The 15,351-nt window shown below is 44.4% G+C and overlaps 1 protein-coding gene across 3 annotated transcripts in view; it reads left to right on the forward strand.

Annotated features, from left to right (window-relative positions):
- etv4 (ETS variant transcription factor 4) overlaps positions 1-15,351 on the forward strand; it is a 56,830-nt gene that overhangs the window by 38,686 nt on the left and 2,793 nt on the right. For 2 of the 3 annotated variants that reach the window (XM_033611598.2, XM_078163545.1), the window contains 5 exons: positions 253-435; positions 706-1,133; positions 8,729-8,797; positions 11,205-11,252; positions 14,860-15,032. In XM_033611598.2, coding sequence (XP_033467489.1) covers positions 253-435; positions 706-1,133; positions 8,729-8,797; positions 11,205-11,252; positions 14,860-15,032 — 901 coding nt within the window. The remainder of the gene's footprint in view (positions 1-252; positions 436-705; positions 1,134-8,728; positions 8,798-11,204; positions 11,253-14,859; positions 15,033-15,351) is intronic. The other variant, XM_078163544.1, reaches the window with a different exon arrangement.

Below are 15,351 nucleotides of genomic sequence, written 5' to 3' on the forward strand. Positions count from 1 at the left end.
TATTTCACCATTATCATACCAACCGTTATCTTTGTCCAGTGACCCAGCAGCACTGGTCGCTCAGCTGTCATGCAGACGTCAGCACAGCTTCAACACTGACCACATGTTATTGACCACCAAACCCTCACCAAAGCACTCCCTTTAGCTTTGTTTGTTGTATTGACCCTCCGCTGCAAGGACCCTGCTGTGACATGTGCATTTAAACATAGATTCATGGATGCATGTCCTCATGTGTGTGTTCATGTTTTCCAGTGCCTATGAGCAGAAAAGGGCTGCAGGAGGAGCCAAGAGCTCCTGCCCAGGGACCCCCATGTCTCCTATGCAGCAGCATTACTCCCCAAAACCTGCCACGGCCGGACGGCCCGATGCTGGCTACATGAACCCTGCTGCCACCTCCCAGCCACTGCCCAGCAACAGTTACCCCATCAACGCCAGGTGACGCACCGCAGAAGTCTTAGCAGCAGCTGTGATTGACAGTTTACCACATGCATGATATTTTACCATTACTGTTAAAGAGATCTCATGATTAACCAGAGCAGTGAGTGGTTTCTACGTACAGGCCAGATGATTATATTTTAACTGTGGACATAGTGGTTATATGTTTATATTACATGTTAAAACCTGATCTATAAATATGTTGTATAATTCTATGTATGTAGCCTGATATAAATGAGATGCTGATCTGAGCTGCTGTATCTCCTTCAGTTCCAGGTATCAGGGCCCTTCAGGAGACCCCATGTGCCCCCAGTTCCCACCACCAGGCCAGGCCTTTCAGCGCATGCCATCTGCCCCAGCGGGTCATGGCAGCAGTGGAGCTGGTGGAGGCGGCGGTGGAGGGCCAGGGGGCGGGGGTGGAGGCGGCGGCGCAGGAGGTTATCATCGGCAGCACTCCGACCCCTGCATGCCCTTTCTGCAGCAGAGCTTTAAGCAAGAATACCTAGACCCGTTGTACGAGCGGGCGGCTCACATGGCCGGGCCTGGGCACGGGAGCGGACCGGGACACGGGCACGGGCACGGACCTCACCCACATCCCCACCCACATCCACATCCACACTCGCACCCGCACCCACACAGGTTCCCACCAGCCCACATGATGGTCAAGCAGGAGCCCACAGACTACACCTACGAACCTGGTGAGTCAAACAGCCTAATGTCACTACAGTATATTTAAAAATGATGATGAAGTCGAGTCAGTTTGTAGTTTTATTACACATCCATAGGGTGAAATATGTCAACGAAGAACTACAGTCACTTAACTATTGATAAATTATTGAGTCTATAAAGATATCAGAAGGTCTGAAGATAAAGATAAATCTCATAGCAGCTTGTGTGCTTTGGATTGGATTGGAGAGGGAAACAAATAAATAATAAATGTGGGTGCATCAGTTTAATCTTATTTATGTTCATAAAATCAAATTAAAGAGTTTGGCAAACACAGTAAATACATGTGAACTGAAACTAGAGTCTTAAGGATTATTTGGCATCGCAGTGCACCTCGAGAACAGTCCCTTTGAAGACAAACCCTCCCTTGTGTGCAAAGCTAACTCAAGAACAAAATGTCCAAAAGGCAAACAAACTTCTTCACTGTATCTAGACTCCTACCCGACTCCCTCCCTCCCTGCCTCCAAAACTCCTCCTTTCAACTCTCTGACACTTTGCAAAGAAAAGAAAAAAAAAAAGTATTTTTTTTCTGCTGCAGCTACACTCCTCCCTCCCTCCTTACCCCTCTCCCTCCCTCCCCCCTTCCTTCAGCGCTCTCAGTGAGAGAGAGGCAGAGGAATTTCATTGAGAAAATGGAGGGCACTGGAAAGACTAGAGTCCCTGGTGGAGTGCTCCAGGGTCTCAGGTTGCACCAGCGGCTTCCTTTTTCTGCAGGCAGATGAACTCATAATGGAAAAATGAGCGTGGCCGCAGTAACCCGAACCTCTCACTGGCTGGGCTTTGGGAGAGGGTGAGGGGAGGGAGTGGTAGGGGTGGGGGTGATGGGGGGTACAGGGTGGGGTAGGCAGCGTAGGCGCTTCAACAACAAGCTCCACCACTGGAGAGCACAGAAACCAGCTCCTCTGCTTGAATTTAAAGCAAGGAGTGAGAAATATAACACTCACCATACATTGTGTCCTCATTCACCTGCATTAAAGCTGCTACAGGACTTAAAAGGTATTGTTGAGATTCCCACAGGTCCCACATGCACATCAGTGGATGGCCGCAAAACATGCCCTCCAGTGCCGAAACCAGCATACATCATGCGTAATAAAAATCCACAGAAAACACTTCCTGTAGCCCTTTTTACACAGAGATCCTGCAACACTGCCGCAGTAAAAACCCTTCACTATGCCAGCTTTGCTTTTTTACACAGAAGCAAATAATGCTGGCATAATACTGCTCTAGTGTGTGATTTAAGACAGTATACCAGCCTTCTGGAAGCAAAAGAGAAGTGACGGGCACGACTTGTAACGTAACAGCATCTGCCTCTAGAGTGATATGTCGCATACATGTTGGGCAGCGCTTTCTAAACAATAACAGTAGCCCCTTTAGGCCCGTTTCCACCACAGGAACTTTGGGGTAATTTTACGGGGCCGGGGCCGTTGGTGCGTGTCTCCACCGCAGGAACCACCCCCGAAGGACAGAGTTCCTGAACTTTTACGGGGGCTAAACAAGTCCCTGCCTCCTGGCTGGGGCTTGAGGATTACTTGGTGCTGATTGGATATACTCAAGGAGGGATGTGACGTCAACAGAAAGCAACAAAATAGCCGGCATTTTTAAAACTCAGCAGACAAGGGTTAGCTTGTTCATATAGCTTTCGCCGCCATGTAAAAAGAACTCACTAAATGGCCCGTGAAAAAAATATTCTTTCCAGTGGATATCTTAGTTACAATATGATTGAGCTAGCAAAGCAGTTTTGTGTTGATATGTGTGGTATTTATTCAGTTTTGGGAAATCACGATGTCTAGAAAGCATCAGCTAACAGCAGCAGCAAAGCTAACATCAGGATGTCATCTGTTAAAAGCCTCCCGTTGTCGGATACGACATGAAACTACTCCAGTTAGCTCAATCATGTTGCAACTAAGACATCCGCTGGAAAAAATATTTTTTTCACAGGCCATTTAGTGAGTTATTACAGACACCGCTATCGGCTAACGGCGTCCCTACGTCGCCCCAGTCAAAATGGTCGCACAACGATTACGTCACATCCAGAGGCAGCCCGTAACTTTACAGGAACCTTCCTCGTACTCCTCTCAGTGGAGACACGGCGGTTGAGAGGGCCAAACGAGAGGACGTTCCTGTAGTAGTTCCTGCCCCCCAAATAGTACCAGGAACTTCTTCAGTGGAAACGGGCCTTTTCACACTGCCGGCATTATGATGCCTCGCCTTTCTGTATGTAAGGTACAGTCACGGAGTAAGAGGAAAGAGTTGTGTTGCCTGTAAGCCACCACGGGAGTCTGTGTAAACAGGACGGCCGGCAGGACGGGACCATAAGCAGGACGGGTGTGAGCTCCTGATGACGTTAGGCGTTTGATCCACGGTGGTAGGCAGCTAATAGCAGTTAGTGGCTTTCTCAAAGAAGAAGAACGGTGACTGAAAATGTCCGCTAATTGGGAAAACAATGAGATTCGGGAGCTCTTTTCTTTCGAACAGAGGACGAGATCAGCCACCATATAACTAAGCATTTTACGCCATGATGCCGCCGTCATTTGGTTCTGTGTGAAAAATGCAAAGGAGGCATAAAGAGAGGACTTTCTAGCCGCCCTATAGCACAACCTCTGTGACAAGAGCTATTGGCACAACATGGCAGTAACAATTATTTACTATCCTTGATACATGGGGTTGATCTTGTCTTCTGGTCATAGAGTAAGAAGCTGCCAGACTTCATGCACACACAAACAAAGCAAGGCCTTTGCTTTGTAGGGTGGTACACATGAACTGATGATACATACTTAATTTCTTTTACTCACTAAAATATTTAACTGTAGAAAGATTCTGTATTACTCACTCCCGTGGCCTGCAGACGTCTGTCTGGTCTGATTGCCAGTTAGGTGATTGGCCACTGCAGCGTGACGTCAGGTTTTGTTTCTCCAAAAGTTGAACCAGGTTTAACTTTTTGCTGCAGGCTACTGTGTTTTTTTTTCCCAGCACCCACCACAGCCCAACTGCTTTAGCCTAGACGCACTAGTCACAAACACAACACGTCATCAAAATGTCACACTCATCCCATCCTGCTGGCTTCCTTTTTTTACCCAGACTTTGATTTTCTGCCTTTAAACTGCCGGCTTGAAAGCAGACAACTCCCCCCCCCCCCCGCCCCAATTCAGTCTTCATACAGTTGATACAGAACAGTGAGGCAGAATAACAGTGCAACATCCCCGCCTTAAACAAGCTGTGTAAAGGGGGTTTATGTTTTCATACTCACACCTTTGATAGGGGGACCGGATAGCACTGAAAAGGAATCGCACAACCTTGAGAAAGAAAGAGGGGAAAGTACGAAAGGATGTTTTTCTGTGGATAACTGCTGGGAGGAGGAGAGAGTTTAATTTGGTGGAGTTTCCTCAGAAGTGTCTCTTGATACGAGTTTGACCGACTGCAGACATAAAAGTTTAAGAGTTTATCTTTCGTTTGTAGACAGTTATACAATACACCACACTTTCATGAGATAATAATACAGGGGGACATGAGATAATGTTGTCAAATTAATCTGCCTGTCTCTCTGTCCTTCCTTATAGTCTACCATGTGTTTATGAAAAGAATGCTCTAATAAAGAGGCATTAACAGAAACAATTAGTTTAAATGGGATTTCATGTGGCCTTTAAGAAGTCCGATTAAAGTGTCAGTTTAAAAAAGAAACCTTAATCTGCCACTATTTAAATAGAGTAATGTGAATTTAATTTGCAGACATGATAAATACTGTTGTTTCTTTTAGGCGGTTAATTGGATAATTTGTGTTTAAGAGCTTTTGAACGAATGCACCCTGCAAACAAAACATTGATATGCCTTATCAAGGCAGATTGCCAAGAGGTTTATTTGCTGTTGATTTATAATGTCATTTACGGACATTTCATCGAAAGACAACCTGTCCTTAAGTTTAAGGTCACGGCCATGTAATAGGAAAATTATACTGGAGCGCACAATAGAGGTGTATTGACGTAAGTGGCGTGTAAAGAGAACAGCACCAGTGTTTTCTTTAATGTGTACACTGTGAACAATGAAAGCCAAATGCCATAAGTCTACGGTCCCATTTTAAAAGCAAGCTTGAGAACGAGTCTCCTAGTTTCACATACAAATTGGCATTCCATCGCTTAATCACTGCCATTGTGTCGCATGAAAGGCACAAAATGGTCATGCCACTCAGTAACCCCGCTGCTCTCACACCCAATCTACCCATCACTCCCTAGTGAGAGCCTGCCATCTCTGGCAGACATATTATTTACAGTATGATCGAGTGCTGCTGCCCCAGAATGGAGGGTTTGATTTTCCCCAGTGGCATCTTATCACAGGCACAGTGCTGCAGCTGCATTCCCCAGGAGTGAGTCACGTCCAGAGCCAGAGGCAAAGAGCTGCACCTTTCAGTTTTTATGTTCTTACTTGTCTCGTTCGCACAGTTGACAGACAGCATAAAAACGGACAAACAACAAAGATTAATCAGTGTCACGCCTTTATTTTTGTGCACAGACAGCCAAAGAAAAAGATACAAACACGCACAAAGGTGAGAAGTGCAGGCACAGGATATGAAGTACAGAAATCTTGGCAGCACTCCTCATTATGAGATCTCATAAAAATGTGTTCCAACATGCAGAGTTTTGCTTAAAGGTTTATGAGGAGGAACATAAAATCTATTTTGGTGAATGCACCTATTTGAGTCAGTCAGTAGCACCCAGATAAAGTGCAGACACTGAATACTGTACCACTTTTCTGGTCTGGTGAAGGTGCTTGCTCATGGCCTAAAAATACCACCCGAGACAAGACAAGTGATATGATGAATGCAGCGTTTGTCCTTGCAGTGCTCGGGGTGATTACACAAAATATCCATATAACAGAACCATTTTCTCCGGCAGATGTTGGCTCAGTAAGCAGCAGGTTCGGGTTTTCATTCACTCAAAATAATAAGATTTACTTAATGTGATTATTCTTCAACAATCAATCGACCCCTTGTGAGCAATCTCCACCCTGCTACTTAAATTAATGGTTGATGAGTAACACAGTTTTTCACCACAAAGGGTCAAGAAGACACATGGGTCAATATGGAAGTTTCATTTCACGATTGTCCCAGCCAAAATAATTGCGTTGCATCAGAAAATCATCAGAATATGGTTAAAACTGGCTCTAAAACATACTGGAATCACTTTACCTTTCATTTAGATATAAAACAAATTTTTATTTCATCACAGATAAGACACATATTTCTTTTAGTGAACATTATTTTTAGTGAAAACAATCCTGCCATATCATCTTGTTCACAATAATACCGGTATAACTTTAAACATCATGTGAAAAATTCATATCGTGATACTCGCAATATTTACACTTGTTGACATTGACGTCATACTGTTACCCACGGCAACAACAAGCATTGCTAAAAGCAAATTTATTAGCGCGGTGGTTTCGAAAAAAGAGGAGCAGCTTCAGTAGTGTGGAATAAACTGTGGCGTCCTGAATGTTTTATGAACAGCCCCGGACTTCTCAGACTCTTTTAGTGACTTACCGCTCAGAGGGAACTCATTCAGCGGCTCCTCTGGCAGCAGCACAGCGTCTCTCCAGCTCCTCTCTCGCTGTAGTTGGAGTCATCAAATGATTTTGTCATAAACCTTTGGTAATGTAAACCTACAGTACAGGCCAAAAGTTTGGACACACCTTCTCATTCAATGCGTTTTCTTTATTTTCATGACTATTTACATTGTAGATTCTCACTGAAGGCATCAAAACTATGAATGAACACATGTGGAGTTATGTACTTAACAAAAAAAGGTGAAATAACTGAAAACATGTTTTATATTCTAGTTTCTTCAAAATAGCCACCCTTTGCTCTGATTACTGCTTTGCACACTCTTGGCATTCTCTCAATGAGCTTCAAGAGGTAGTCACCTGAAATGGTTTTCCAACAGTCTTGAAGGAGTTCCCAGAGGTGTTTAGCACTTGTTGGCCCCTTTGCCTTCACTCTGCGGTCCAGCTCACCCCAAACCATCTCGATTGGGTTCAGGTCCGGTGACTGTGGAGGCCAGGTCATCTGCCGCAGCACTCCATCACTCTCCTTCTTGGTCAAATAGCCCTTACACAGCCTGGAGGTGTGTTTGGGGTCATTGTCCTGTTGAAAAATAAATGATCGTCCAACTAAACGCAAACCGGATGGGATGGCATGTCGCTGCAGGATGCTGTGGTAGCCATGCTGGTTCAGTGTGCCTTCAATTTTGAATAAATCCCCAACAGTGTCACCAGCAAAACACCCCCACACCATCACACCTCCTCCTCCATGCTTCACAGTGGGAACCAGGCATGTGGAATCCATCCGTTCACCTTTTCTGCGGCTCACAAAGACACGGCGGTTGGAACCAAAGATCTCAAATTTGGACTCATCAGACCAAAGCACAGATTTCCACTGGTCTAATGTCCATTCCTTGTGTTTCTTGGCCCAAACAAATCTCTTCTGCTTGTTGCCTCTCCTTAGCAGTGGTTTCCTAGCAGCTATTTGACCATGAAGGCCTGATTCGCGCAGTCTCCTCTTAACAGTTGTTCTAGAGATGGGTCTGCTGCTAGAACTCTGTGTGGCATTCATCTGGTCTCTGATCTGAGCTGCTGTTAACTTGCCATTTCTGAGGCTGGTGACTCGGATGAACTTATCCTCAGAAGCAGAGGTGACTCTTGGTCTTCCTTTCCTGGGTCGGTCCTCATGTGTGCCAGTTTCGTTGTAGCGCTTGATGGTTTTTGCGACTCCACTTGGGGACACATTTAAAGTTTTTGCAATTTTCCGGACTGACTGACCTTCATTTCTTAAAGTAATGATGGCCACTCGTTTTTCTTTAGTTAGCTGATTGGTTCTTGCCATAATATGAATTTTAACAGTTGTCCAATAGGGCTGTCGGCTGTGTATTAACCTGACTTCTGCACAACACAACTGATGGTCCCAACCCCATTGATAAAGCAAGAAATTCCACTAATTAACCCTGATAAGGCACACCTGTGAAGTGGAAACCATTTCAGGTGACTACCTCTTGAAGCTCATGGAGAGAATGCCAAGAGTGTGCAAAGCAGTAATCAGAGCAAAGGGTGGCTATTTTGAAGAAACTAGAATATAAAACATGTTTTCAGTTATTTCACCTTTTTTTGTTAAGTACATAACTCCACATGTGTTCATTCATAGTTTTGATGCCTTCAGTGAGAATCTACAATGTAAATAGTCATGAAAATAAAGAAAACGCATTGAATGAGAAGGTGTGTCCAAACTTTTGGCCTGTACTGTATGTGACGCTTGCGGCTCGACAAAAAACTACATATATGTGAATGTCCAATGTATCGTGATATTATTTTAGGACCTTATTGGCCACCCCTAATCCCGATAATGAAAGTTCACCATAATCAACTTATTGTGATTGTATTTTTTTATCGTGATCGGCAATAAGATCGTATCGGAATTGTTTCTGGGAAAATTGATAAACAGTTTATTCAGAGGATGGAAAGATGGACTATTAAACTGTTAAAATCAACTTAAATGTGATTAAAGCGATTTATGTTTCTGTTGCAGATGTGCCTGGATGTCCCTCCATGTACCACCACAGTGAGGGCTACCCAAACCCCCAGCACGGCAATGAAGGTAAAACAACTTTCATTTTGATAACCATAATATTTTGCCCCACTTTTCTTTTAAACAAGCTTTTTTTAATTGGTAAGAGATACACAAAGTATTAATAAACAAAGTTAAAAATGGTTTTCAGGTGGCAAAGAAACGTGCAGCTAAAACAACAGATTTTCTCCAGTTGTAAATGATACACAACATCCTTGATCCAATGTCCATGCGTGTATTTTGCCCCTTTTTAGGAGCCTTTACCAAATTATTTGCCTGATATCAGACAGAATTGTCACCTTGTTACACTCGGTTTCCATCTTTAGTCGGACATTGCTTCCATTATACAGTACCTCCAGAAAAACGTGATTATGCGATCGCATAATTCAACGCATAATCAGCCAAAGTCCGCATATTTATGCGGGGGCCGCATTTTTTCCAGACACCACACTTTCGCCACATAAATCGCCGATTTCTGCGCAAAATGCACCAAATATGCGGGGCTTGCATGATTTCATAATCCCTGCATTTTCGTTGCAAGTCACACATCTTAGCAGGAAGTTGAAATATTAATTGGAGGGGTTTTCCTTGCGAATGCTCTCTGTAATGTACAAACAGCTGTTGTGTCTGTCTGAGGCTTACTGTGCGGGTCACGTAATGAGACAGGGTCGGTGTGATGTTTCTTCTCTCTCACTCCTGTGGGGAGGAGGGAAGAAACCTTCCAGTGAAATAACTCAATCTAAAAGAGCTGGTTATGATTTTAGGCATGAATGTGGGATTTGGCCTCAGAGCAGCTGCGCTCTCGTCATCTCTGATAACGAGACAAGACGGGGAGACTGAAAGCGCACATAAATCACTCACTCTGTTAGCTGAAGTCAGGGCTAATAGAAGTGCTGTCTTCAGTGACAGTAGTTTGAGAGAAATTTGTGACAGAGGAAGGGAGGTTCTCCCAGAGCGCCTAACACCAGGGGTAAATCCCGCTGTGGGGTCAAAGAGCGCGTGACAAGTCTCTGTCGTCTGACTACTATTAAAAAGCGGGTAACCAGCGGTGCGCAAAAACGGATCTCTCTCCATAGCCTTCATGACATAATATATATTTCATTTATTCATTTTTACAGAAGTTGTAGCATATTCCTTTTGTAAAGCTACAGAACTTGTTTGACTCAGCAATGTTTTGTAAGTTTGAGCCATGTGTTTATTAAGGTCTGAAATAACACAAGATGAGAACTTAAATATTCCCTGCACTTTCTGTGATGTAGCGTGCTTATCATAGGAAGTAATTAGAAATGACTCTCTACATTAAGGTAGTAGTTCCCGCAATTTTTACAAGTTCCCGCAATTTCATCGCATAAAATTGCATAAATATCCCGCATATTCCATCGCATTTTTTAAGAAAACGTGCTGCATAATCAAGGATTTTTGCCTGCAACAATCACAAAAAAAAACTAGATCCGCCTGAATATGATGTCATTTTACGTCCATACCATCCATGCCAACACAATGGTTTTGAGTTTTAAGAGAGGAGCAGAATGCTTTAAAACAAAATGCAGTGTCGGCGATATTAAGAAGACTTAGAACAGCCCAGATAGCAGCTTCTGTCTTATCTAAAGCAGTCACCATTATTATTCCTCTTTGGTTCTGGCACTCAGCATTAGTCCCACCTGTAGCACTGATTGGCTTATCATAAGTCCCCCTCCAGTGCTCATTGGTTGTTTTATAGCCATCGAGAAGCAGCTGTTTCATGTCACAATGCCAGACTAATCAGTCAACCCGTGGAGTGGGCGGACTCCAGGGTCAGGACCCAGGCAACCAAATTATATATGTTATTCAGTCTGAAGAATCATAGTGATATTTCAGTTTCATGTATCTACTCTCCTCTCCCATATCTACATTGAGCCTCTGCTGGTTAGAGCTCTGCGGTCATTGGCTAACCGGCGTAGAGTGCCCATGTTTCCATTGGCTAACCAGCGGTGTGTCTATGTTTCCATTGGCAGAGGCTCTCCTCCACAGCCTCACCCCTGCCTCAAGAATCCCTGAATAAACACAACTCCTGGAAAAAGCACAGTATTCCCCTGCAAAAGAAAAGGAAAACCATCTTTCCTTTCACTCGCATTGTTTGTTAAACATTTTGAGTAACTCAGATTCTTATCCACCAAGAACAAGACGTTTAAAATGACTCCTAAAAGTTCACTGGCCCTCAAAATGGGAGCAAAGATCCAAGTCTGCATTAAAAGTTTCCGATATAAAACCCTCTCTCTGTCACTGAAGTGCTCTGCTGGAGTACACACTTAGTGGCTTAACGTTACTCATGCGTGAATAGATCCTTGTTTTTTGTTGGGGTGGTATTCAGAGCTTGGCACTGCTCCTGAATGAACAGCCTAGTTGTGCTAAGATCAAGGCCCCTTGAATCTAACACAATCCTCCTTCTGTCTCGCAGGCTATCTGTTTGAAAATGACTCCCGTGTGGTTCCAGAGAAGTTCGAAGGTGAGCCTGCTGTACCCATAATCCCACTGCATTCACACACAGTTTCATTCGCACACCACACTCCAGTCGGCGAGGTGTTAGTTGAATGACATCGGGTACTGTGGAGAAACTCTATACACCTGACTATCATCTTATATGGACATCAGGGATCCTTGTGTAAGAGCTACATGGGCCTTTGTGTACTCTGGAGCTTAGTTAGTGGGTTTGGTTTCTCTGCACACACGATGTGGAACTCCTCTGTCACCGTGAGAAGACAGACGAGCAGTTTCTCATGGCATTGTCGGTGTTGGTGATTGTGACTGACGCTAAAGGAGATTGAGTGGAGAGCCCGAGGGTGTCAGCACTGGTTGAACCAGTGAAGTGTGCAACTTCTCTGAGAGACAACAGCAGTAACATAGCTGTGCTTCTCATGTTGCCACACTTGTGTACAACATATCCAGTGACCAGTAAACAACCACGAACCAATAACTAATCGGTGTCCTTTTACCTACATATTGCTTCACCCAGTGTTAGTGATCACTGTTGGCTTTCTTTTTATTCCAAGTCGTGTGCATCCTCTCTCAGGGGCCAACATGAACTTTTAAAATTGGCTACCAGGCATCAGCTTTTCATTTTTTAAATTATTATTATTAAAGGGTTGATTGCAAGCAGGCAACCAGAATAAAAATACAGTTTATATATACTTGCAGATACAAAGAGTATTACAGCAGTTTAAACAGCACAACTTCAGACCTCCTTTACTCATTATTCTTTTGTAAACAGTGTGTACCCTATAAAGTTTTCTTTAACTATTTTACATTGTGAAAAAGGGATATGTAACAAAGGTACACATTATCAAACTATATCTGTCCATTCTTGGTTTTCTTACCAGCAGATCTCAAAACACCATATAAGTAGTCAATAAAATGTCCAGGTTGAAAGTCAGCTTTTCCTAAAATAAAAGGACCAAAGGATTACAGGACACTCCCAAAATATATGCCAGCACTTGGGAGCCTAGTTCAGCTTTCCATTGTGGAAAACATGGCTGCCATTTTTAACCACATTATATGTTGAGTAATTAAGGTATACATCAGCCTAATTATGAAAATGTGACATAAAATAATGTATAATAAAGTCTGCGGCTTGTGTGTCACTTAACGAGGTTTATGTTGTGGATAGATTGTGGTTCAATTTTCCATCTCACTCAAAGATGCTGAGACACTTTTTGCCTCCAGAGACTGAACAGATTTCCTTTGTTCAGGTTCATCTGGTTCTTTGTTTGTTGAATCAATTTGCACATTTGTTTGTGATGGTGCCCAGTTAGTTAAACCTTTCACCTCACAAACAACAAACAGCTTAATTTTCTTCGCCACTGTCTCTAAAACAGATGACTGTGCACACACAAGTAAACACACAGACATGTGCAGTGTTGTCTGGTATCAGATCTGACTGTAGCAGCAATATTTATATATCGCTAATCCAACACGTACTAAAAATGTATTTATGTTGGGGAGCAGAGCGGGTGAAAATTTCCACTCCACGCTCGCAGACCCGTCACTTTGCGCCGCTCCTCCGCTCTTGGTTCACTTGGTTCTGCACATTCTTCACTCCGCTCCATCATAAATTTTATCCCGCTCCACTCGCTCACCACTCCGCTCAAAAAAAAACTGCGTCGTACTACCCTAACCTGTAATCTTCTATTCACAAATAAAACATGATCTTCGTAGATTCTCCGGATGCACCTGCGTTTGGCCAACTGGGTGTGGCCAGGCGGATTTTGCAAGTTTGGCACACCGTGCGTGCTGGCGCAACTACTCCTCTTTCCCACTTCCGTCCCTCCTACCTGCGCAAGTCGGAAAGAGGGAGGAGAGAAGGCGTGGAGTGGGTTTTACACACATCACACAAATCAAATGAGCCCCTCTCCTCACCCTTAAATGCGCCACGCGGAAGCGTAATGAGAGTTTACTCAATTCGCCATGGCAGAAGAGAGCAGCAGCGCCAGACGGCCAAACTTCTCCCAGGAGGAAACTGATGTTTTGGTCCGGGAGGTCCAAACTCGCAGTGTCCGAATATACAGAACGGCGAGCAGACCTCCACAGGCTGATGATGCAAAGGTAGCCTGGGAGGAGGTCACCACAATTGTAAATCAATGTCGCATTTCTCTGGTGCGTGCGCTCTCTCTTTCTCTCTCGCAGTCTCACTCTGTTTCTTTTCTTTTGACTTTTCTAAGATGACAGATGCTGAATATATACTCCCTATCTGATGCTGTGGCTGTTTGTGGTTGGCTGAGAGGGATGTGAACTCATTAGTTTGCAGCTGTTTAATCAAATCCGGTTGGGTTTCCATTACGTGTGCCAAACGTGCCAGACGGTGTCAGTCCCCTTTGATCTGACATCAGATGTGACGGGACAGTCGATATAGAGATACATTTATGTGCTGATTGCAGATAGTTGCATTGAATAGTGATTTTTTTGGGTATTTATTGCATCGTTAATGTGCCTGATATTCTGGAAATCTGCCTGTGTGGTTTTGGTGACGTGTGCGCACTGTCCGCCGGTCAGCCAAACTTCCACTTACACCGGCTGCGCTCCGCCTGCGCTGACAGTAGACCTGGTTTCATCTGGCGAGCTTTTAGCGCACCTTCGGCGAAGCCTTTTTGCACGCAACTGTCACTGCGCCAAGCTGGATCTGTCGACACCTCCCCCTGCTGCGCTGCCACACCCATCTCAGCGCACCTGGGTCTGCCAAACTACCAAACTGAGCGCGCCTCAGGTTGCACTGCTCGAAACTAGCTCTGCGCAGGGTTCGCCACCCTGCGCCACCCTCTCGGCCGACCTCCGGGGAAGCCCTCTCGCCTCTCCCCGCAGTTAGGGACCATTCTCCAAGGTACCGCTACTTCTCTTTTCAGTTTCTTTTCTGAAGTACACAGTAAACTCCATAGATTTGAAAGAAAATAGTGTGGGTGTGCGCAGGTGCAAAAATGCATTCTGGGTGGGGCATGAGCGACCGAAGCGAAATTGGAGCGAGAGATAAGGCTTTAGCTTTTAGGGCTCCACCTTTTAAAAAAAAAAAACTGCTCCTCGCTGCTCCACAACACAAAATCCTTCCGCTCCAGCTCACATGCTGTGTTGGGGAGTACGTTTTGCTGAATGCCACTAATGGCAACCAGAGGCCAAGAATTGGTTGGCAATTTCTTAAAATGGTAGCAAATGGCAGCCTGGCAACCCTCACTGTGGAGCCCTGCTCAGTGCCCTAAAATGATCCTATTTCTTCCTCAGCTGAACACACTACTGCCTTTTGAGTGGTCACTTTGATAAGATGTATTTAATAAGCATTTGATTCAGTTTACGTCAGCATGCAAACATGACTCATCAAGACGAGATGACCTCATGATGAACTGGCACGTTAGAATTGGAGACCTCCCTGCTGCTTAGCTGCTCGACATTTCCTACTTTGTACATGTAATATAAGAGGCATTTCAGTCCCCAGTTTCATGATTACATCTTAATTGTCTGATGAAGATTAATGTGCTGAAAATGTATCGGTGAAGATTCAGTAACTCCCGGTCTGTTTGTAATACAAATAATGTGCGTAAATCACAGCCCAGTCTCTCCTCTCGTCGCTCCAGGTGAGGTGAAGCAGGAGGGCGGTGGTGTTTTTCGCGAGGGCACACCTTACCAGCGCCGCGGCTCTTTGCAGCTCTGGCAGTTCCTGGTGGCCCTGCTGGACGACCCGGGCAACGCCCACTTCATCGCCTGGACCGGCCGTGGCATGGAGTTCAAACTCATCGAACCAGAAGAGGTACATCTGAACTAAGTCTTTTTCTTTTGAGACAAAGTTAATGGGAAAAGTGTGTCTGAACTGAAGAACTAGAAGTATTTAAAACACAAAGTATTGAATTACAAGTTTGAGAGAGAAGTTGGAACTTCTTGAATTGAAATTTTTTTTCCCCTGGAGCGAACATCAAACAGTCATTAAAGTGACACTTCACCCAAACTTTAAAAATACATATTTTCCCTCTCACCTGTAGTGCCATTTATTAATCTGTTGGAGAGAAGGCAGACATGGGGTGAACTGTCCGTTTAATGGTACAGCATCTAAACATCCTTATGCATTTGGG

The sequence above is a fragment of the Epinephelus lanceolatus genome, chromosome 21 (assembly GCF_041903045.1).
Source record: "Epinephelus lanceolatus isolate andai-2023 chromosome 21, ASM4190304v1, whole genome shotgun sequence".
NCBI classification, from domain to species: Eukaryota; Metazoa; Chordata; class Actinopteri; order Perciformes; family Serranidae; genus Epinephelus; species Epinephelus lanceolatus.